Raw genomic sequence first — 22,973 nt, 5'->3', positions numbered from 1 at the left:
TCTTACACTGAAAATTGCGAATTGCGAATTGCGAATTATTACATGATTTATAAATAGGATTATTTATAAATTCGGAGCTCAATCGAGAATGTTTTTAATTTTTACAGGTTGTGTTTAGATTTTTATTTTTTTTGTTGAATGTTGTAGTGATAGAAATCACCATCAACAGTTTTTTTTTTTGAAAATCTAATAATTTAAGCATATTAAATCTATCATCGGAAACTCAGATTCTTACAGCCTTGTGTCGTGTTTGATTTATGAGTAAATTTTATCTAAAAAAAACACCAGGTTAATGTTAACATTCCATAGGTCGCTGGTGACGATGCACTACCTTCCCTTTACTAAGCAATCGAATCCAGAAAGAAACGATCACCAGTTGTGTTGGTCCGAGCCGGGATTTGAACCCCGATCTACCGCTTACAAGACGGAAGCATTACCACTAGGCTACGTGACTCGGTTTGATAACGACAAGGTTTGATAACGATAATGATTATCTTTATAGTCGGCACGATAACGATACTTGTTCTGCGTCATCCAAGGACTCCCTGGATCCCGGTTATGATCCGTGGTCAAAAACCGCTGACCTCTTGCTTGTTACGGTGGTAGACCCACAGATCTTCACTCCAGGGAGTCCTTGGATGACCCAGAACATCTCAATGAGTTGTTGTAGCCATGCTCTATAGCGCTCCATAGTCACTTAAGCCGTCTGCCGTAGCCTTCTGTTGTCAAAATCATTAAATATTTTTCTCTGAGTGCTGTTTTTAAGCTCTTCTTGCGAACCGCTCATTGATGGTCCCTCTCACTCACATTCGCGATGAGAGAGCAAGGGTTCATGCGATCCACGGCAGGCGTTCGATCGTGGTTCGCTCGTGCTTGGTTCGCAATCATGAGCGAACCACACTTGAGCGTCATGACGTATCGTTCGAACCACGATTCGAGTGAGCGAACCGTGACAACACTGGCGTTGACAGAAATAATTGAAGATAAACAAATTCAAAAAAAATATTGACCTAATGTAAAGTAATTGTTCGTGCAATACCGTATTTGTGTCCGTCCCATGTGTAGGGGAGTTTGGGGTAATATGGACAGTGGGGGTAATTTGGACACCCCTTTAAAAATCACGTTTTCTTCGGATATAAAGTGAAAACGGCAATTTAAGTGATAAGGCTAGTACTAGTAATGGCCTAGGAGTATGGACAAACCAAAAAGTTGGAATAGGTTAAGTAGTTTTGGTATAATATGTAAAAGTTTCCAAAGGCCGGTTGGCACTGCCTTAAATTCTAATATTTGAAGGTTAGGAAATAAGGTTTTGCAGGAGTTATATGGCAAAAAAGTGGACATTTTTTGTTTAAGAGGGATGCTTGGACGATGCCTGAGATATGTACGTATAAAAATTGTGCATTTTATCCATTTTTATCATCAAAAATCGCAGTTTATGATAGAATATGCCATGGGGGTAATTTGGACATGGCTTGTGGGGTAATTTGGACATACCTGAAAGTCTACCTGTCAGGCAACAAAAAAGTAACTTTCATGGTTGGATGAGTTTTTAAAGGGATTTAGATAAATTTAGAGGGATTTAATATGTCAAAACCATCAAAAATGAATGTGAGCAATGAGAACTTTCACAAAACCCCTATTTTTAATTTAGATAAATTTATTCCAATATTCGAATTGATGAAAATCTGATTACTGCACATTTGGCGTTCAACAAGACTCTAATGTTGATTGCTTTTAATTAATTTCTTTGACATTTCTAATTTCTATGCTGGTTTACAGTAATATTTAAATTTGAAGGGCTACAGAATGTAAAATTTAAAAAAATGATATTTTCAGGCTAATAAATTCTATATAAAGATTGATTTATATAAACATAAACGATACCTTAATCACTAAAAACAAGTATAGTGTGCCTGATCCAGAATCAATGTTTAAATCATTTCAGTATTAATGATTAAATTATGTATACTACACTGAACTATTTGTTATCTTCCTAAAGAATTATAGTTCTATCACAAAATCATTATTCAAACCTTTGATGAAATATTGTGAGCAAAACAACACTTCAAAATATAAAGCAATTACGAAACCAGGTTGAAGGATAAAAAACATGCTCAAAAAATCAAATGTTAAACTTATTCTTCAACATGTGTCCAAATTACCCCTCAAAAGGTGTTCATATTACCCCACAAGATATGTCCATATTACCCCACAAGGCATGTCCAAATTACCCCACAAGGCATGTCCAAATTACCCCATAGGGGTGTTCATATTACCCCCACACAAAAATGTGGGGGTAATTTGGACACCTTTTAATGTTTGCGATAAAAATGGGTTTTTCATCAAAATTTATCGGAATAAATGACATTTTTCCATCAAATATGGTCTCTATTATCCTCTGGTGTCATCCACATTTCTTTAAAATATCCATACAGCCCGTGACAGAGCAATTTCCTTAGGGTGTCCAAATTACCCCACACTCCCCTATTTACTTCTGTACCTATTCGAGAACAATAAACTTGTATTCTGCCTCTTCGCGCGCTGACCACCGTCCGAGACGGTTGGCTCAGCAGTCTCCTCAAACGATTGTTTATTCTATTCAATTTAGAGATTTACGCGCCTGGACAACAACAACAACACAACGTAGGGAATTCAAAGTCAGTAATCTATCATCTAAAATATATTTTTTTAGAAAAATAAATCAGTTTCTGTTATTTGGATATATCTATTAAATTTATTAATATTAAAAACAAACAATTTTTAAATCAGATCTCCAAACTTAACATCCAAAGTACAATATTATGAAGTAAAGATGCAATCAAACAATGCACGTAGTAATGGAAACTTAGTCGATCCACAATTCCCACGAAAGTCGTCCTTCTCAATTGACCATGCCATCAACCCTGCTAAATTGTGCTGTTTCGTGAAGTTACACTGAAATTAAATATATATGTTTTATTTTTTATGCATTAACATATTATAACTATACCTTATGCCCAATTGATTCTATATCGTCATATCCGATCCACTGATCACCAATTACACCAAATGGAATCTTTTGATTTTTGTTCCAATATCGAATCCATTTTTCGTTTGAAAAGTATGGGCAAATCTGACACAAATAAAAACATTTAAATCTTAACATTCAAAGTCGATTCAAACTCAAAAGTACCTCATAATACGCCAAATAGCCTTCTTCTTGCGTATAAGCTCCGTGAATTCCTGGACCCTTTACAGCGGCACGTAATCCAAATTTGTCTACTTTGCTCAAAGTAAACGTCCTTCCATAGAAAGCAATCCCCAGGTTTATCTTGTTCTCTGGCGCTCCCTGACGAATCCAGTACATCACGCTGTGGTGAACGTTCAAAATTTGCTGGAAATCCGTAACGTCCGCTGGACCAGCAAAAAGCGGCGCATTATGCCCAGTAACCACATCCCAGCCTCCGTTGTAGTTGTACGTCATCAGGTTTATAAAATCCAAATGCTGTGACAGCCCTGGGATGTCGTACGAGATCTCGGCCTGATTTTGACTTGCCGCCAAGGCCGCCGTTAACATCAGTCCAGCTGCAACAAAAATCTGCTTCACATGGGCTAGCAACAGCACGAAATTGCTTTTATCAGCAGCTGGATCTCCTCCACGTTGTCCCGGATACTCCCAGCCAATATCGATACCATCGAAACCATGTCGAACACAGAAATCTCGAGCACTGATAGCGAATCTCTGTCTCAGGTCCGTGTCGGACGCTACCTTAGAGAATGTTTCCGACCCCTCGTTGTATCCCCCGACGGCGGCCAACGTTTTCATCGTTGGGTTTGCCTTCTTCAGCTCGTTGAACTTTCGAACGTTAGCACGTCCCCAGTTGTCTTCTAGATCTAGCCAGGGATCCAGCACTGCTATGGATCCGTTTTGATGTAATCCGAAAAAATGTATACACCAAATGAGTGCACAGGTGAGGATCGATGTCTTCCACGTCCATTTTGCCTTCTCTAGGATTGTACGTGACCCACGAGGCATAATAACATACAACATTTCCTGAAATTCAAGCAAATTCTATCTATGAATGAACCAAATGATTTTGAGAAGTGCAAAAATTTCTGAACCAGACATCCCGACTTACTGTCAGCAACTGAAACCAAAACTGAAACACTTAGTAGAAGTAGTGACCAAAGAAATAAATTACACCACTTTAGAAGATTCATTCTGCAATAAGATATGGACGGTACTGATTGAGGCAGGTCAGCACCTTGCATTTATATCTAAAATAGATACATTACGCCTTTCAAGTTGGTTGATGACCTGCACCACAAGATAAGAAGTACACGAATAGCAGTAACTGTTATCATATTAAATGTCACAAAAGGTTAAATACCCCCTAGACTTCTATAGTTTTTTTAAAGGTCCAATATACAAAATCTTATTTTTTTGCGTTTTGGGTGTTTTTGAAACCGCCTCAAAAACACCTGAAAAGAAAAAAAAATGTTTTTGGTTTATTGAAACTTTAAAAAAAAAGTCCACACTTATCGGTAGAAAATGAAAGTCCTTTTGTCGTGTGTATTAATTTTAATTGAATATCAATTAAAGCATCGTTCAAGAGTCCACAAAAGGGGATATTGTACGCCACAATAGCCGTGAAAATCGTCTTGATCGATGGACCACACCATTGCACCTCCTAAGTTATGTTGATGGATGTTATCGCACTGAAATTTAAAGGAGTTTTATTTCAACACAATCAACCTAAGAATCAACAAACCTTTTGTTGGACTGACTCCACATCATCATAGCCAATCCACTGATCGCCCTTCACTCCAAACGGTATTCGCTGATCGTTGTCCCAGTGACGAATCCAATCGTTTATTGGAAAATTAGTACAGATCTTCGATAAAAAGAAAAGCTTGATCAGTGCAGCTATTATTGGTAAGGCAACGCTACATTTACCTCGAAATAAGCAAGCCAACCTTCTTGTTGGGAATATGGTCCTGCAAGTCCAGGTCCAATCGCCGGAGCTTGTAGTCCACTGAGTGCCGTATTCGCGAGTGTAAAGGTTCTTCCATAAAACGCAACTCCGACGTTCATTTTAAAAGCTGGAGCTCCCTGTCCCAGCCAGTATCGCACACTGTAATCGACGTTCAACGTCCGCTGGAAGTCCGTTACATCCGCAGGACCCGCAAAAAGTGGTGCATTGTGACCCGTTACACTGTTCCATGCGCCATTGAAATCATACGCCATCAAATTGATGTGATCCAACAGCACCGAGATAGACGGAATATCGTACGAGATAGCCGCTTGGTCTACATGTGCAGCAACGGCTGCCGTCAGCATCAATCCGGCTTCGGAAAGCACTTGTCGTAAATCAGCTAGCAATAAAACGAAATTGGTCCTATCAGCCGTGCTGGGATATTCCCAATCGATATCGACCCCATCGAAGCCATGTCTCAAGCAAAAGTCTCTGCAATCTTCAGCAAAAACATGCCGCAAATCAGCGCTATCAGCTACCTTGGAGAAATCTTCTGATCCCTCGTTGTAACCACCAATTGCAGCTAGGGTTTTCAAGCGAGGATTGATATTTTTCAGCTCGTTAAACCTTTTGATGTTACCTCGACCCCAGTTATCCTCCAAATCTAGCCACGGATCCAAAACGTGGATCGTTCCGTTCGCATGTAATCCGAAGAAGGTATACACCAAATGAGTGCACAGGTGCGGATTGATATTTTCGACTTCAAACCGTCCTCGTGCAGGGCGGTACGTTGCCCACGATCCGTAGTAACATACAGCATTTTCTAAAAACACGATAAAAAGTTATCGAAAAGTCCTTAAACAAATCACAAAACTTCTAACTTTCACCAGCAACCAGCCATACCAATCCCAACAGTACAGCGCCAATCAACCATAGGGCACTTGTTCCTCTCCGCGACATGGTGAACACTGATGGGGCCTGCCTCCAAATCACGTCGTTAAAAATCAGCGTCGTATCTACCTTTTATTGCCAAAATAAGTTGTGACAATGATTGTCACTATCGCAAGAAGTGTGTCATGATAAGCCACGATGTGTTAAAGGCTCAACTTTATGGGCTAGATCAATAAATTTTTGGACACAAAGAAATTACCAGAAAACCTCTAAAATTTACAATGCCAAAACGTGTGATCGGAAAAAATATGGGTATAAAATTGTAACGTTCCTGTTTGCATAAAGCAAAAAAGGGTGATACGCTTATACTGAACATTTTGATATTTTTCATAAGAAGAGATCTCCAATTCTAGGAATAAGAATACTCAGAAAGTCACTGGTTTGAAATCTCTGGTCGCAAAATTAACCGATAGCTCGTCAAACATCAAACATCAAAGATAGGTATTTACAGTACACAATAAAATATAATAATAAGACTGTCATCATCCTACTTTGGTTAATAAAATATTTTTTACTTTGTCATATTTTTTATTTTCAATACACTGTACCATGATTGACACCTTAAAACAAGTATGAAATAACTTATAAACATCTTCAGAGTCATAAAGTAGGAGGTTTTTTCAAGTCTATGTTCTACCCAAGTAACCACAAGCACTAAATCAAAACTCTAAATTCACTCTAAATAAACATTCCCGATGCTATGACACTTTAAATAGTCTTTCCAAATGTTTCGAAACATTTGTAGCTTGAAACATTATTACTTACCGTATAATGACATATAGAACAGCCAATTAAAGTTTCGAAGCATTTAGCACAACAATGTTTCGAAGCATTAGTGGTAAGCTTTATATATCACTGTAGAGTAAGCTTTTAATGTTACATCACATTTTGACATTTCTTAAAAAGTTTCAAAACACTAACTTAACACTAGTGAGGGCAATAAAAGTTTGGAAGTATTTCGTGGTATGTTTATGTTTGCTGCAGGTAAAATCGTTCGGCGCACGGTTCAGCGTCTATAAAAATGTGAGTCAATTATACTTAGTTTAACTGGGCTTAGTATTAAACTATTCTTTTTTCCAGAACAGCTCCTTATCGTCGCAAGATACAATTTTCTAGTTACGATGGCTTCCTGAAAAAACAAAACTAGAAAGGAGGAGTTTTCGCTCTACGCCAGCTTCAACGACACTTTCGTCCACGCCACGGATCTTTCGGGCAAAGAAACAACCTCGCGCGTCACCGGCAACATGAACGGCGGAAACCGCACCAAGACCCCGGGACCGGGTGCTCAGTCGACGCACCGTGCTCTGTCCTGTTCGTCAAAGAATTTTGTGATTTAGTGCTATTAGTATAAACATAAATAAATGCTCTGTTTTAATCTGGCAAGTGTTTCAGTTTTTCCTGAAGTTGTTCCTCAAGAAAGACTTAGTCGGCAAAAATCATCTGAAAAAACATATTTCAGGACGGACGAGACGGTTGGCGCAGGGCATCTAGGTGAAACATCTCAGTACACGCAGTTTAGAATTTCGAAAGCAAAGCAACACAGCAAAAAAAAACAAACAAACTTTCAAAATCGTCATCCCAGCGTAAAAGCACTCTCCCAAGAGAGAGAAATAGCTGCGCAAAGCTTTTTGATTTTTCTATTTTTGTACTGTCGGTAAAGTAGTATTTTGACTTTTACCGCTGTATAACTTTATATCAACTCTAGACTTCGCCACTCAATTTTACCTCCATGCGTATAAAGTGAATATAAAGTTTCAAGACTCTATAGACAAACTTTATATGTTGATATAGAGGGGATTTAAAGTTACCTATGTATCTATGTTCTCTTTCTTGTTCTATTTTATTTATTTGCGTTTAAGGACCACTTAAATCAAGAGACACTCGGGTGCAATCTTGTTCTATCTAAATGTGCATTTTGGGCCAAATTGAGTTAAGAACGCCATTTTGTGCAGCTCACAATGCCTCCTTTTGACCTTCACAGATCCCCAAAATTCGATTTCAATACTGAGATATTCAATAAAAACCGAAAAAAAATCCGTGCATTTTGTCACTTTACACAAACTTTACATATGAATATAGTTTCAATCTTGTCATGCTATCTTATCACTCCCTGAAAAAAGATGTAAGTGCGACAACTGGCCAAAGGGATTCCAGGTCAGAACGCGTTTGACGCACGTACAAGTTAGATTACCGTAAACATTTGTAATTATAACTCGGGACTCCGGCAACCAACTTCAACCAAACTTTGGGACAATGCACAGAATGGTCAGCCAAACAAAACGTGTTTGTTATTGTTTACATTGCGTGCTCTAGTTTTTGTTTATTCAAGGTCAAACATTAAAACGTGTTTTTCTCGGAACGTCGAAATGGCGGGTGCGACAAGATAGCACGACGACGTCGATGTATGAAAAAGTGGGAAAACGAACTTTGCAAATCATAATTTTTGTTTAGGGATGGGTTTCGACTTGCGGTGTACTGGATTTCCAATCCAGAGGTCGTAAGTTCGATTCTCGTAGCGGGATGTTGAAGTTTTAATTTAAAAAACATAATGAACTAGAATACAAACACAAAAAAAATTTAATGGTACTAGAATAGAAAAAATCCCAGGATAAACGTACTAGTTCAGCGGTTCTCAACCTGGGGTACATGTACCCCTATGGGTACCATGAGGGGTCTTAGGGGGTACCGGAAAACAAACCCCATAATGGCGGGCAATAGGGTCCTAAAGCCCTATGTCAATTGTTATGTATGATTTTCATTTAAATGCAAATAAAAGTACAGGACATCATTTTTCGATGGATAAACTACGGTCCGCTTAGAACGAGCTGTCAAGTAGGATCTTTTGTCAAGAAGGGCTGCGAAGTTATTTTTTCAAATTGATTTTAAAATCGATTTTAAATCGTTCCCGGTCGTACAAAGTGTGTGAACAATAATATCACAAATTAAAGCTTCCCTTTAGGACCCAATAGAAAAATATCTCAAGCAAAATATTTGATACTAAACCTGCACAACAACAAACATTTTGTGTTCAACAAAGTATTTAATTTCTTTCATTTTTGCAAATTGACTTTTTATTGCATTTTTCGATTTGTATAAAACTTTACCCATTGATTTATTACTGCCAAAAAATTTATTGAGGATTATTGCTTTATAATTTCAAATTTGGGTCATTCCACCTGAAGCGGAACACCATTTGAAAATTACCATCTCTGATTCTGCTCAAATTTGGCAGAGCTGTTGAGACTATCAAAACATGCAAAAATCCCGAATTTCATCCAAATCGGACCACCCCCTCCATTTTTGTACCCTCCCAAAAAATCGACTTTTTGGCGATTTTTGAGCGAAACCCCTATCTTCAAAAGACGATAACTCAGGAACCACAAATCTTAGAGGGTCGGTCTTAGACTCAATTTTGAAGGAAATTGGACGTAGAATCCATTTCCGTGATCAAAATTTAGATTAAAATATGTTTTCTACCTGTATTGCGCAATTGAAAACTTTAAATGGCCGTATCTCAAAACAGCCCTATTTATTTTTTGAATTTGACCACACCATCGTATTCCCCGTCCGATTTTACATAAGAATCACTTATCGACAGAAAGGAATATGTTTCGTTCCAGAGATATCGAATTTAAAATTTTTACCTATAATTATAATATCTACACTCGCCGCATCTGCTAGAAGCACTCAGTCGTGCTGATCAATAATAACTACCTGAATTATTTTTTCAATTTTATACGATTTTGAGATAATCAATACCTTGAACAATCTATTTTTTGTTTAAGGAATATTTATTGGGTAATTTTTAATGCACTATTTTTCCTGATCTCAGTGTCATTGAACCATATTAAGTAAAATTTGAACTTTTAATATTTATTTGCAAATGCTACAGAGTTTTACAATACAATTTTCGAAAATTTATCATTATTCTATTATTTTCATATTTTTCTAATTCCTCATTTCTTCCCACTTTCTCAAATTATTTCTTTTATTTCTTCTTTTATTTGAAACGAGAACAAATGTAGAGCTGGCTGTAGTAGATGAAATAATTCTCATGGGTTCTAGAGCTTTTGCCATGTGCGGTAGAGAAATAGTGCCATTCAGCAAAAACCCCAAATTCTGCCTTAGGGTTTGAAAGATTGATCATATCAAACCGATTTTTATAATGTGTTTCATCAGAATAATTGATTATTTTTTTCAATTCTGGTACATTTAATTTCAAAAGCAATACCATATACTTCTGATACATGTGGATAGCAGCTGTATCGTCTTCCAAGATTTCGAAATGATTGGCAAACAAAAAAAAGATTATTGTTCGGACGGTGTCAAAATGAACACAACTGAATAATAACACAACTAGATAATAAATCAGATTAATCGTTGTGATTTTCTTACCTTTTTCCAGTTTTATACTTTCCAGAAATCCTCCTCCTTAATCATGCTTCACGAGAGTTTTGTTCATATTAATTCATAATTTTTAACACGATAATGTATCGTACACTTTTTCTTAAGTTACAAGATCAATTACAATTTCCTGCTAGCTCTGCGAGAATTCCATTCTGCCCTGTATTGCGTGTCGTTCTTGCTTTGTACTGTGGGCTAGCACACAAATTCACCATATACAGCAGTTTCCTACAGTGGTGTACATTACATTTTTGCCTTATTTGCTAATGATTATTTGGGATGAAATCTTAATTCAATAAATAACCAGGTAGCAGTATTTGAACAGTGCTTCTGAGTGCTTCTAGCATATGTGGCGAATTAAGCTAATGTAGGTAATCTCAAAAACTAAAAACTTTAAAATTCGATATCTCTGGAACGAAACATATTCCTTTCTGTCGATAAGTGATTCTTATGTAAAATCGGACGGGAATACGATGGTGAGGTCAAATTCAAAAATAAATAGGGCTGTTTTGAGATACGGCCATTTAAAGTTTTCAATTGCGCAATACAGGTAGAAAACATATTTTAATCTTAATTTTGATCACGGAAATGGATTCTACGTCCAATTTCCTTCAAAATTGAGTCTAAGACCGACCCTCTAAGATTTGTGGTTCCTGAGTTATCGTCGTTTGAAGATAGGGGTTTCGCTCAAAAATCGCCAAAAAGTCGATTTTTTGGGAGGGTACAAAAATGGAGGGGGTTGTCCGATTTTGATGAAATTCGGGATTTTTGCATGTTTTGATAGTCTCAACAGCTCTGCCAAATTTGAGCAGAATCGGAGATGGTAATTTTCAAATTTGCATTTTTTCTTGCACACTTCAGGTGGAATGACCCATTTGTAAAAAGAGTCATTCTCTCTAAAAAAAATGTGAAAAGATTGATAAAAAATGCTAAAGTGTCCTATTATGATTATTGGTTCAAACTTTTCTCAATTGACGCTTAAGCTGTTTGCATGAATGAAATTTACGAAACATGATTTTTTTTCAAGTGTCACACTTCAGTACTCATTTTGAAACAGTTGATATTTTGGAAATCTTTTTTTTCTAATAAGTAACAGACCATTAAAAAAACTATGGACTTTTTAAATCTCAAGTTTCATTTCAAACATTATTAAATTTGGAATGTTAAAAACTCATCTAAAATTACATGCGTGAATAACGAAAAGGGGTACCAAAACAAGAAAAGGTTGAGAACCGCTGCTAGTTATTGCTACTTTTCAGCTCCGAATTCAAATAACATAATAAACAAACTGACGGTGATGGCATTGTTTAACAAATCCGTTATAGCATTAAAAATGACCGTGACCGAGCGATGTAGCCCAGTGGTAACGCTTCTGCCTCGTAAGCGGTAGATCGGGGTTCGAATCCCGGCTCGGACCAGCACAACTGGTGATCTTTTCCCTTCTGGAATCGATTGCTTAGTAAAGGGAAGGTAGTGCATCGTCACAAACTGGACCTTATCAAGACACCTTAGGAAGACAACCTATGGAATGTTAACAATAACCTTAACATGTTAACATTAGTTGATTAATAAACTGTCACTAAATCCTCTTTGTAAATGCCGTCCCGATACTCTTCACGGGTGTTCCCCTCAGGAACAGGAAGGATTTACTTACTATTAAAGATTTCAAGTACTATTTTTTAATTGAAAGGGTGACAAACTAAGCAGTGCAACCCCACATAATTCATCGGCAAAGTCTCCTCATCCTCATGTCTACCTTTCAAATGTTCCATATTTTTATTCCAAACCGAAGAGTATCACTTATTTCCACCTTCGTCAGCAGCACCGGTGAGGTTTAAGTATGCGCGAAATACTTTCCTCGCTAATTTTAGACATTTGAGTGGGATGTCTTGAAATCGTTGAATCGTCTTCCACGTTCTCCAACAACTCGCCAAAGAATATGCTCAAGCATACGAGACCCCGCCAGCAAATGGAATAATCGTACCCGTCACAAACCCCTGGCTGAGGCTGAAAATCCTGAAAAATGACTTTGATTGTTGGACATAACATCTATCTCCGGTAACAACAGTTGGCGGGAGCTTAGGATGACTAATCGTACATTTAGGAAAAAGAGGTTGAAAAATAATTAGCGTTTTTAATTTTTTAAACGTATTTGTGTCATACTTTAAGAAATTTGAGGTGAAACTCAATTACAATTTTCCACCTCTTCGGCAAACGTCATCGACGACCTTTGAAAGTATCGCATTTTCAATCACACAAATCTCGCTCACTCTCGCTAAGCACCCACGTATGCACAATTTTTCCTGATTTTCCTCACATGCAAACACCCTCACACACATACACGAACATTTTCACGACGATCGTGGAAAAGCAAAACTAAACGAACCATCAGCAGTAGAGGAGGAGCAAAAAAATCTGCAACCCACGTAAATTCCCGCATCGGACCTGATTTTCCTCCCAGAGCAAGCAACATGTTGCCAAAAATCTCAGTGTAGAGTGAACCTGGCAGACTCGGCACCCTCTTCTAGACCGAGCTTAGTCGCTCGCACCCGACAAGTTAGTCGCTGGCACTACCGTATGTGTGTGTGTGTATGTGCGTTGACTCGCAAAATGCTGCCAGTCCGCGCCGGAGATAAAAAATGTGTGACATACCTTTACGAAAAGTCGGGCTAAAATTAGTGGGCAAGATTTATGAAAATAAATATTATGAAGAACGGCGCAGTGCCGCCGGTCACCGCGAGCATTGAGCATCAACAACGGTGAAAACGCACAAACACACACACACACACACACACACACACACACACACACACACACACACACACACACACACACACACACACAGAGAGAGAAGAAAGGCAATAAACATGGCCTCGGTGAAGACGGCGTGTGTTGAATTATGGCAAGAGTGCAGTAGGTCCAACGGTACTAACTAGCAATTTGCAACAGTACACCACATGTTGTATGGAATCATTAAAACATTTAAACTGTCTGAAAATTGGAAATTTGTTTTATGTGTGTTGAACGACATAGGTGAAATAGTACAATCCGACAGAAATTTCACAATATTTGGATATCAACTAATTTTAAAACACTAAGGTAATTCGGGAATGATTTAGATTTTTGGTCTTAAATAACAACTATAGTGTATCTATAACTATAGAAGCTATCAATCTTAAAATGCTAAATTCGATTTTGAAATTTTCCAAGCCGAACGTCAAGTTTCTAACTAGATTACTTTTCTATTGTAGAAGATCATATTCATTTCCATTGATTCAAATTCCTATGCTAAGTACAATTTTCTAAATAAAGTGATTGTCAAAAATCAAAAATTAAATTATTCGCTCTACAGCCTTGCCTTGGCGTTCTCGATTGCGAGATTCCTACTCGAAACTAAGTGTCCGAAGGCTTGATTGTTGAGGCAATTGCAAACCTCTTTTTACACCTTAGCTTCCATCCACCCCGGGATTCTAACTGACGACCTTTGGATTGTGAGTCCAACTGCCTACCAGCGAATCCACCGAGGCAGGACCCAGGGGAGACGACTCCTACACCTGGACTGAGCTAACGACCTAACACCTCTAGGTTAGACCGGGACCAACATTTACTTCCCCATCCGACGGAAGGCGTGATCAGACAAATCTCGTCTCAAAATTTGCCACCGGGACTTTCTGGGATCGAACCCAGGCCGACTGGGTGAGAGGCAATCACGCTTACCCCTACACCACGGTCCCGGCTTTAAGTGATTGTAGATAGCCCATAATTCGTCCATTATGTCTATCTAATGGAAAATTTTATGTTTCATCCAATTTGCAAAGCCCCAGATTAGTCAAATTCATTTTTTTTTTTGTTAGAAGCTTTTCAAGATATTTTTCCTAGATTTTCAAAATATCCCACAAGTTGTAAAAATGGAAAGACTAAAATCAAGTTTTTGCAACTCCATTCTTCTTAGTTTTGCTATCAGTCTTGAATGACGAAATGGCCTAATAAAACGCCATAATTAACTCATTTCAACCAAAATGGTCGTTGTCACAAGATAGCACACAACAGACACTATCCGAAGTAATTTCTTTTGTTGTTGTCTTGTTTTGGGTCATTGAGCTTAAAGAGACCCTAAAAATGCTCTTATGTGATGTTGGAATCTAAAAAACAATTAAAAAAATGGAGAATGGCGGTGGTTTTTTGAGTGTAACGAAACAGGCAATTCGACATAAGGGGTTACACATGAAAGTTTCATAGAGATATTTCATGATTAAATTATTTATGTAAAAGACGATTTAACCCGAAAAATTTGTCATGCTCAAGCGAACTGTCGAACTTTCTGAGCGTTTTTCTCGAAACACCGAATTGATTTACGGGTGCCACGATATCTCAAGATTGGAAGGATCAAATTGGCTGAAATTTGGGTTGAATACACTCAACACATATCCCGTGTTCATGACGAAACACGATTTTGATTTTTTTTTTGTAAAAATACAAAAATCAAAAACAGACGATTTTTTAAAATGAAAAACATAATAATATAAGTGTCTTTTTTAATAATATTTTTAAAATTTGGCCTTTGTCATGATCACCCTTCACCCAAATTTTGAGCCAATTTGGTCAAAGTATTGTTGAGATATCGTGGCACCCGTTTTTTTTGAAACTCTTAACTTCAAATAGCTGTATCTCGGCATTGATACAGCCAAATGTCTTCAAATTTATTTTGTTAATAGTTCAGAAACAATTTTGTTTGTTTAAAAAAAGTTCAGTTCAGTTCAGCTCATAACAACTCCCCCAATTTTGCCGATTGTATGTAACTCCTTAAATGTTATTGCAGAACTCGAATTTGAAGTGAGAAATAAAAAAAATACGATACAAAATTGTGTATTTCATCCCAAAGTTCCCTTGGATAATTGAAACCTCGGATAACACCAAATTCGTCTGCTGTGTGCTATCTTGTGACAACGACCATTTAGTACTTTTCGAGAAAATCGATTTTTAAAGTTTGTTGGTAAATAATGTCAAAACTATGAATGATAGAGCCAAACCATTTGAAGCAATCGGTTTGTATACTATCGCTTAACAAACGCTCCAAGTTTCTACTAATTTGGTTACACCAGTTAAAAGATACAGTAAATAATGTAAACAAAAATCTAAAAAGCACGTGTCACAAGTGTGTTTCGAAAGTAAAATTGTACTACGTGTCACAAGTTTGCACAGAATTCCCATACAAACTAAAATAAGCTCAAATCAATAGTTTAATCGACTTAATCAGTATATTTTCAAAAACAAAAGATTGCATTGCCTACAGAAAATGTGTATCAACATAAATTTGTGAAAAACAAGAACAATTTTCCACATTTTCCAACAACATGTATGACGTGTCACAAGTGTGCACGATCATTTTGATGATAAATTGATCTATGTCACAAGTGTGTATTGCGATATCCGGGAAACGGAAGCGAGTTTCCAAAATCGGGTAAAAGCATCTTGTAGTGTTTGTTAAGTATAGCAAAACGTCATCATTAACACATTTTCGACCAAAATGGTCTATGTCACAAGATAGCACTCAGCTGACGAAATAGCGTGAAGCATGAATTTTGTGGTCCCCAGAATCACGTGCAGCTTGATTTTTTTTCAAATATATTTATACATTGCATAATGGTTATCTTCCAAAGTTTGTATGGATAATTAGTTCGCTCCTAGGCGATGAATCGGCCTATTTCTCCATACATACTTTAGAGAAAAAAACATTGAAACTGCACGTGATTCTGAGGACCGTATAGTTTATGCCTCACCTCGATTTGAGCCTGCGCATGCTGCAGTAATTTTTGTAATTTTGTGTAGACGTTTTGCCTTCCTCACCTGAGGTAAGGCTATAATCCTGCTCGGAAAATGAATTTCTTTCAGAAACGTCGTAGACTCACCTTCATGTATACCTATCGACTCAGAATCGACTGAAAAAAATGTATGTGTGTATGTGTGTGTGTATGTGTGTGACCAAAATTCTTACTCAGTTTTCTCAGCACTGGCTGAACCGATTTAGGTCAAACCGGTCGCATTAGACTCGGTTTAGGGTTTAGCGTCACTATTTAATTGCTTGAAGTTTCGATAAGTAGTTCAAAAGTTATGCATAAAAATGAGTTTTCACAATTATCCGGATCTCTCTTAAATGTATATAAACTATGTCCGGATCCATTATCCGACCCATCGTTGGTTAAGTAATTGAAAGACCTTTCCAATGAATCCAAAACATCGATGATCTGATAACCCTGTTTCGAGATATGACCACTTAAGTGATATTTATGTAGTTGTTTGAAGCCAGATTTCACTTACAGTATGTAAAAAAAGTATTTACACCCCTTGGGCACTATGCACATATCGTAATGAAACATCTAAACAAATTAATGTTGACAGAAACCTAGTACTACGTTTTGTTCAGAAACTCATGCCAGACATTTTGCTACAAAAAGCTCATGAAAAGATGATTTCTATAAAAAGTTTTATAACAAATACTATTACGAAAATAAAAAAGGTGCAAAAAAAGTTTGTACACCTTTCGAAAATTTAACTAAATAATGGTATTTGTTGACAAATCACCATAAATCCAGTCTCCCAACTCCAAATAGGCATTCTTGACTGATTAAAAAAATAATTTGGATTGAATTTAAAGTTTACTAACTACTTAGTATAAAAGTTTATATAACTCTGGAAATTCTATATAAAACTTATCTAAACTTAATTTTGCAAACTATTAATTTAACTAAATGTCAATATATTACCATAGAATTGCTAAATAAACATTTTGGAGTGGGTATAACACCGTTTTGGGGGTCTTTGTATCGCTAGAATAGATTTTTCGTTGGAATTTCGTACCAACCCGGAATTACGTCGTCGGAAAATCCGCCGGCATCTGAACCGGTCCACTATGCACTATGCACATTTTGTCCATAGGGTGTAAATACTTTTTTTACACGGAGAAAAAAGAGTTCCCAAAATCGTGAACAAGCGTTCATGAAAATGGGAACCTCGAACAAAGTGTTCAAATTCCATGGTACGATTTTGAAAAACGTACCATGAAATTTGAACACTTTGTTCGAGGTTCCCATTTTCATGAACGCTTGTTCACGATTTTGGGAACTCTTTTTTCTCCATGTACATACTGTAAATGTATATAAACTAAGTCCGGATCCATTGTCTGACCCATCGTTAGTTAGGTAATTGAAGAACCTTTCCAATTTGTTCAAAACATTGATTGCCAGATCATCCCGTCTCAAGCTATGACCACTTCAGTGATATTTGTGTACTTTTTTATTCCGGCTCTAAAAAAATAGATGAAATTTGTGTTCAAATGTATGTGCCCCATCATGTCACTCACTGTTTGTAAAGAGTGAGGAAGGCACCATCCACATAGGTGAATTAAGTTAGTTTTTTTTAGTTTTAAATTTAATTCTTTAAGCTGGTTTGACCAAAATGGATAAAATATGAAAACTATCTTTTAACATTCTACGAAAACCAGTTCAGAAAAAACTAAGAGGATTAATAGAATAAATCGTAACATTGATAAACAACATCTCAATAAGTATTTAGTTCATAGAACTAATAGGATTATTATGAACTTTAGGCAAGAAATGCCATTACATAACAGAAATAAAACAGTTTAAGAAATATTCCAACAGAAAAAAGTATGCCACGGCCCACGCACGCGGTGACGAATTTATCACGTTCGGAATGGTAATTTCTTCCACCTTGGCAAGATCCATACATTCATTTGCGATCTGGCCAGCAGCAATGCGATGATGATGACGGGGAAAAAACGGCGCACATATTTATACTCAGAGTCCACCCGACGACGGAACTTTCAGCTCCTCGCGCACGCGGCCATCTTAGGAGCGCGAGTGTTAAAAAATTAACATCATCTAATATAAAATAAAAATGCTCCATTCCCGTGCCCGGAGTCCTGGAATTCGTCGGACGGTTCCCGAAGTCGTGCCGAACTGGCTGTTCCAATTTATCTCCGAACCAGCGACCACCGTCACACCGAGATCGTCGTTGGTGAGTCGTTCAAACCGTTGGGAAGTGGTCGAGGTTATTTGCACATTCACACATACTCTCACCGGTGTAACGCGCGATCATAAGTGTGGCGACCACCTTCTCGCGAACTCCCCGAAAACTTCTAGTTAGTGCTACAAAGTGGAAAATGTCTAAAAATAAAACCCAAAACTCTCCATTTCGGCTCGACTCGTTCGCTCTCTCGCTCTATTTTTCCACGCTGCCGCAATATGAGTCCAAATGGTCCGAACGAAATTTCAAAACTCGCTCAGCACGATGACTTCCCCCAACCTTCGGCGATGATTTTCCTTCATTCAGCAATTCTTTGCCGGATTTCTCGCGAGCAGCCAATGGAGACGCACGGCGTCTCACGATGGCCTGGACAAGCACGATCATCTGATACTGTTGGCAGCTCAAACGAACGCTCACTCTCTCTTCGCCTCTCACGATGTGAGTTCTGCCACTTTTTTGGCGATGTTTATGACACAAAATTCCATTAGGTGTTTGTTTTGGTGAAATTGCTCCGCGAGGATAAAAATAGTATTCTCAACGTCGAGTTTTTTTCCTCGACCGCTACTGCCGCTGCCTAGTTGATTCTCGCGGGTGTACCTGACTGTCGCGAACTGACACACATGTGAAAATGTTAATTAAAATTCACACCTTTGATGCTTTTCATTATTACATCCTGAGTTTTCACGATCTGAAGAACTGCTTTCTTGATTTGTTTGGAAATAATAAATTGGTGTGATTTTTTAGCGAATATTTCACAAAAGTTACGAACATTTCCAGATATGTTGGTTCTTAAAGGTATTATTATTTATTTAACAATCGCGCTTAACAATTTTCTACCAATGATCTTTCTGGTTACCTTTACACCAGGGGTGACCAAAGTATGGCCCGCGAAGTGATATTTTGTGGCCCGCGGACCCATTTTGAAAGATCTTGTAAAATGGCCCGTTGACCACTTGTAAAGTGATTTTATGCTTTTTCAAAATCAAGGTTTATTTAAAACTTTTATATACTAATCTTTTTTATTTTTGTTAATAAAACTTATTATTTATCAATATTTTGATCCCCACTTTAGGATACAAATACTGTGTTCAAAATATTTTATAATTAAAACAATTTCATACGTTTCAATGTGAGTGAAACTAGTAAATATCGTCAAAATTTTCATCAAACATTTTTAGAAATATTAAAACACGTTCCAGATTGACTTAGGTAGAATTCTGTAATAGTTGCAAAAATGTATGTTTTTTTTTAATTTGCAAGTCATAATGACACTTTTAAGAACTGCCCCTTAAAAATACATTGCACTTCCTTCGGGATTCGAACTCATTACAGTTATATAACGAATCTGATTGACTACCAACTGATTCAGGCAGACAAAATGTGGAAATTGGAGGATCAAGTTTGTTGCAAATATTTCACAAAGCTTTCGTCGATCAACCCACCCCTGCAACATTATAAAAAAATTGTCTCAAAAACAAGGAGCAAAAATATATTTTCAAAAAACTTCAAAAATTAAAAAAAAAATGAAATGTAAGTGCAATCAGCTGAAATTTATTAAATATGCATTACATTGCATTAAGAATCAGTTGAGTTTATTAAAAAAATGAATTTAAGTGAATTTTTGATGAAATAAATAATTTTTTTCCGCTAAAATGTTTTTTTTTTTGTCGAATCTTTTTTTTTTTTGAAAATAATGATTGCAGTTTAACTATACGGAAGCTTAAAACATTTTCTAACATTTTTTTTCCATTGAAATGTTGAAATTCTGGCTCTCATCGATTTTTCATTAGCCACACTTAATTTATAGATAAAAATACGCTTTTAGATGAATTGTTCAACAGGTAATGTCACCATTTTCGAAATAAAAAAACAAAACTTTTTTTTTTTTTTTTAAACACAAGTACATTCAGCTGAAAACGTTTTTTCAAATACCTGAAACAATAAAATCAACGATACCAATAGAAAACCGTTATTATGTGGTTTCTATTATTTTGAATTTAAATTTTATTAAAATAGCAAATTAAATCTTTTAAATTAAAATAATGTAATTTATTTTTTTCAATAACCTTTTTTTTAATTTGGCCAGTGTTGCGTTCCTCACGCGCTCACGCGCTCGTGAGCGCTCACTTTTCGCTCATTCGTGAGGAGGAGCGCTGCGCGAGCTAGCTCACGTTTGCTCCGATTTTTTCAGCTCGCGTTTGCTCCACGCTCGCGCTCGCGCTCATATTTCGCTCACGGAGCGCTCATTTTGGACGTGTCGCTAATCATTTAACCCTTTCAGGCCTGATGGGTCATATATGACCCATACCGAAATTCGGTTGTATAAAATCACACAGTGCTCAAAACATATAACATTGTTCAGCAAAGTTGTAATTTATGAGTTTCTCTACCTAGGAAAAAATGTTTGAGTGGTTGTTAATGGCCTTTTGACGACCTAGAACATCCTGAAAACCTGAAATTTGGAAACTTCAGAAAATGTTGAAGATAATTCAGGTTTACAACGATTTTTCAAGGCAAATGAAGTTTAGTTATTACCAGTCACATCCTCACGACCATTTGGGACCACTTCGATCCCTTTGGATCTCTTTTGGGATGATCTAGGTCCTCCAAAGTGTCCTGGAATATAGATCTTGGAGTCTACCGCCGTAACAACACGATTCTACCAAGTTTCCGAATATGGTTCATATTCAGTGATGTCCCTGGGACCCTTTGGCAACACTCGGAGCTATGTGGGTCACTTTTGGGATGATCTGGGTCTTCCAAAGTGTCCTGAAATACAGATCTTGGAGTCTACCGCCGTAACAACACGATTCTACCAAGTTTCCGAATATGGTTCATATTCAGTGATGTCCCTGGGACCCTTTGGCAACACTCGGAGCTATGTGGGTCACTTTTGGGATGATCTGGGTCTTCCAAAGTGTCCTGAAATACAGATCTTGAAGTCTACCGCCGTAACAACACGATTCTACCAAGTTTCCGATTATGGTTCATATTCAGTGATGTCCCTGGGACCCTTTGGCAACACTATGAGCTATATGGATCTCTTTTGGGATGTTCTGGGTCCTCCAAAGTGTCCTAGAATACAGATCTTGGAGTCTACCGCCGTAACAACACGATGGTACCAAGTTTCCGATCATGGTTCATATTCAGTGATGTCCCTGGGACCCTTTGGCAACACTATGAGCTATGTGGATCACTTTTGGGATGTTCTGAGTCCTCCAAAGTGTCCTGGAATACAGATCTTGGAGTATACCGTCGTAACAACACGATTCTACCAAGTTTCCAATTATGGTTCATATTCAGTGATGTCCCTGGGACCCTTTGGCAACACTATGAGCTATGTGGATCACTTTTGGGATGATCTGGGTCCTCCAAAGTGTCCTAGAATACAGATCTTGGAGTCTACCGCCGTAATAACAAGATTCTACCAAGTTTCCGATTATGGTTCATATTCAGTGGTGTCCCTGGGACCCGTTGGAAACACTATGAGCTATGTGGATCACTTTTGGGATGTTCTGGGTCCTCCAAAGTGTCCTGGAATACAGATCTTGAAGTATACCTCCGTAACAACACGATTCTACCAAGTTTCCGATCATGGTTCATATTCAGTGATGTCCCTAGAACCCTTTAGAAACACTCTGAGCTATGTGGATCACTTTTGGGATGTTCTGGGTCATCCAAAGTGTCCAGGAATACAGATCTTGGATTTTCCCACCGTAACAACATGATTCTACCAAGTTTCCGATTATGGTTCATATTCAGTGATGTCCCTGAGACCCTTTGACGAACACGAGAAACCAATCCGCGGACGTGGAGATAAGTGAGATTGAGGGGAAACCTCGTATATTTTTGACCCATATATAGTTCGATACCGATCATATAGCCCAATTTTCAGCTCGAATTTTGCCTGAGACTATGTTAGCGAGAAGAAAGTTGCAGTTGAGGCATTTCTCCGTGTATTGCTACAGAATTTTTCAATGCTCAGATTCAGCCGCCCACAGATCGTTCGAGAGATTGAATGTGTTGGGTTTTGGGAGGTTTATGACTTGAACAAATTCAACTAACGCTGCAGTCAAAATCCTCCCTCGACCGCCACTTACCCCTTTTGCCTCGACAAATGGGATTCAAGCCATCCTTTCGCTTACAAAGCGAAACCCGCCAGGAGCTGGCACCCTTTAGCATTACTAGACTCCAAGAACTGTATTCCAGGACACTTTGGAGGACCCAGAACATCCCAAAAGTGATCCACATAGCTCCGAGTGTTGCCAAAGGGTCCCAGGGACATCACTGAATATGAACCATAATCGGAATCTTGGTAGAATCTTGTTGTTACGGCGGTAGACTCCAAGATCTGAATTCCAGGACACTTTGGAGGACCCAGAACATCCCAAAAGTGATCCACATAGCTCCGAGTGTTGCCAAAGGGTCCCAGGGACATCACTGAATATGAACCATAATTGGAAACTTGGTAGAATCGTGTTGTTACGACGGTATACTCCAAGATCTGTATTCCAGGACACTTTGGAGGACCCAGAACATCCCAAAAGTGATCCACATAGCTCATAGTGTTGCCAAAGGGTCCCAGGGACATCACTGAATATGAACCATGATCGGAAA

At 37.8% G+C, this 22,973-nt stretch overlaps 2 protein-coding genes and 1 long non-coding RNA gene across 3 annotated transcripts; 1 reads left to right on the top strand and 2 right to left on the bottom strand.

Annotated features, from left to right (window-relative positions):
* Positions 1-2,777: 2,777 nt before the first annotated feature.
* Positions 2,778-4,040, bottom strand: LOC6035618 (chitinase-3-like protein 1; the record flags this gene model as incomplete). Its single annotated transcript, XM_001845715.2, is given in 4 exon segments — positions 2,778-2,934; positions 2,990-3,112; positions 3,173-3,925; positions 3,927-4,040. Coding segments are annotated over 4 exon segments (1,125 nt in total), but the record flags the coding sequence as incomplete, so codon positions are not given.
* A 512-nt stretch (positions 4,041-4,552) lies between these two features.
* Positions 4,553-5,963, bottom strand: LOC119769675 (acidic mammalian chitinase-like). Its single transcript, XM_038263005.1, has 4 exons — positions 5,837-5,963; positions 4,937-5,778; positions 4,752-4,874; positions 4,553-4,698 (listed from the first exon to the last, which is right to left on the bottom strand). The coding sequence occupies exons 1-4, from the start codon at positions 5,913-5,915 to the stop codon at positions 4,573-4,575; spliced, it is 1,170 nt and encodes a 389-aa protein (XP_038118933.1). The 5' UTR covers positions 5,916-5,963; the 3' UTR covers positions 4,553-4,572.
* A 531-nt stretch (positions 5,964-6,494) lies between these two features.
* LOC119768797 lies at positions 6,495-7,289 on the top strand. The gene is made up of 2 exons (XR_005278229.1): positions 6,495-6,929; positions 6,987-7,289. It is a non-coding gene; the product is annotated as an uncharacterized LOC119768797 (long non-coding RNA).
* The last annotated feature ends 15,684 nt before the right edge of the window (positions 7,290-22,973 follow it).

This window comes from Culex quinquefasciatus, chromosome 3 (genome assembly GCF_015732765.1).
Source record: "Culex quinquefasciatus strain JHB chromosome 3, VPISU_Cqui_1.0_pri_paternal, whole genome shotgun sequence".
In the NCBI taxonomy this organism is placed as follows: domain Eukaryota; kingdom Metazoa; phylum Arthropoda; class Insecta; order Diptera; family Culicidae; genus Culex; species Culex quinquefasciatus.
Note: the sequence above shows the minus strand (reverse complement) of the source record. Positions and strands in the feature narration are given on the sequence as shown.

Excerpts from the sequence above, each read along its gene's own strand:
- LOC119769675 (XM_038263005.1), bottom strand. The coding sequence starts at position 5,915 with ATGTCGCGGAGAGGAACAAGTGCCCTATGGTTGATTGGCGCTGTACTG. Across the intron at positions 5,779-5,836 it reads ATGGCTGGTTGCTGGTGAAA|AAAATGCTGTATGTTACTAC; the intron begins GTTAGAAGTTTT and ends TCGTGTTTTTAG. Across the intron at positions 4,699-4,751 it reads TGGAGTCAGTCCAACAAAAG|TGCGATAACATCCATCAACA; the intron begins GTTTGTTGATTC and ends TTTAAATTTCAG.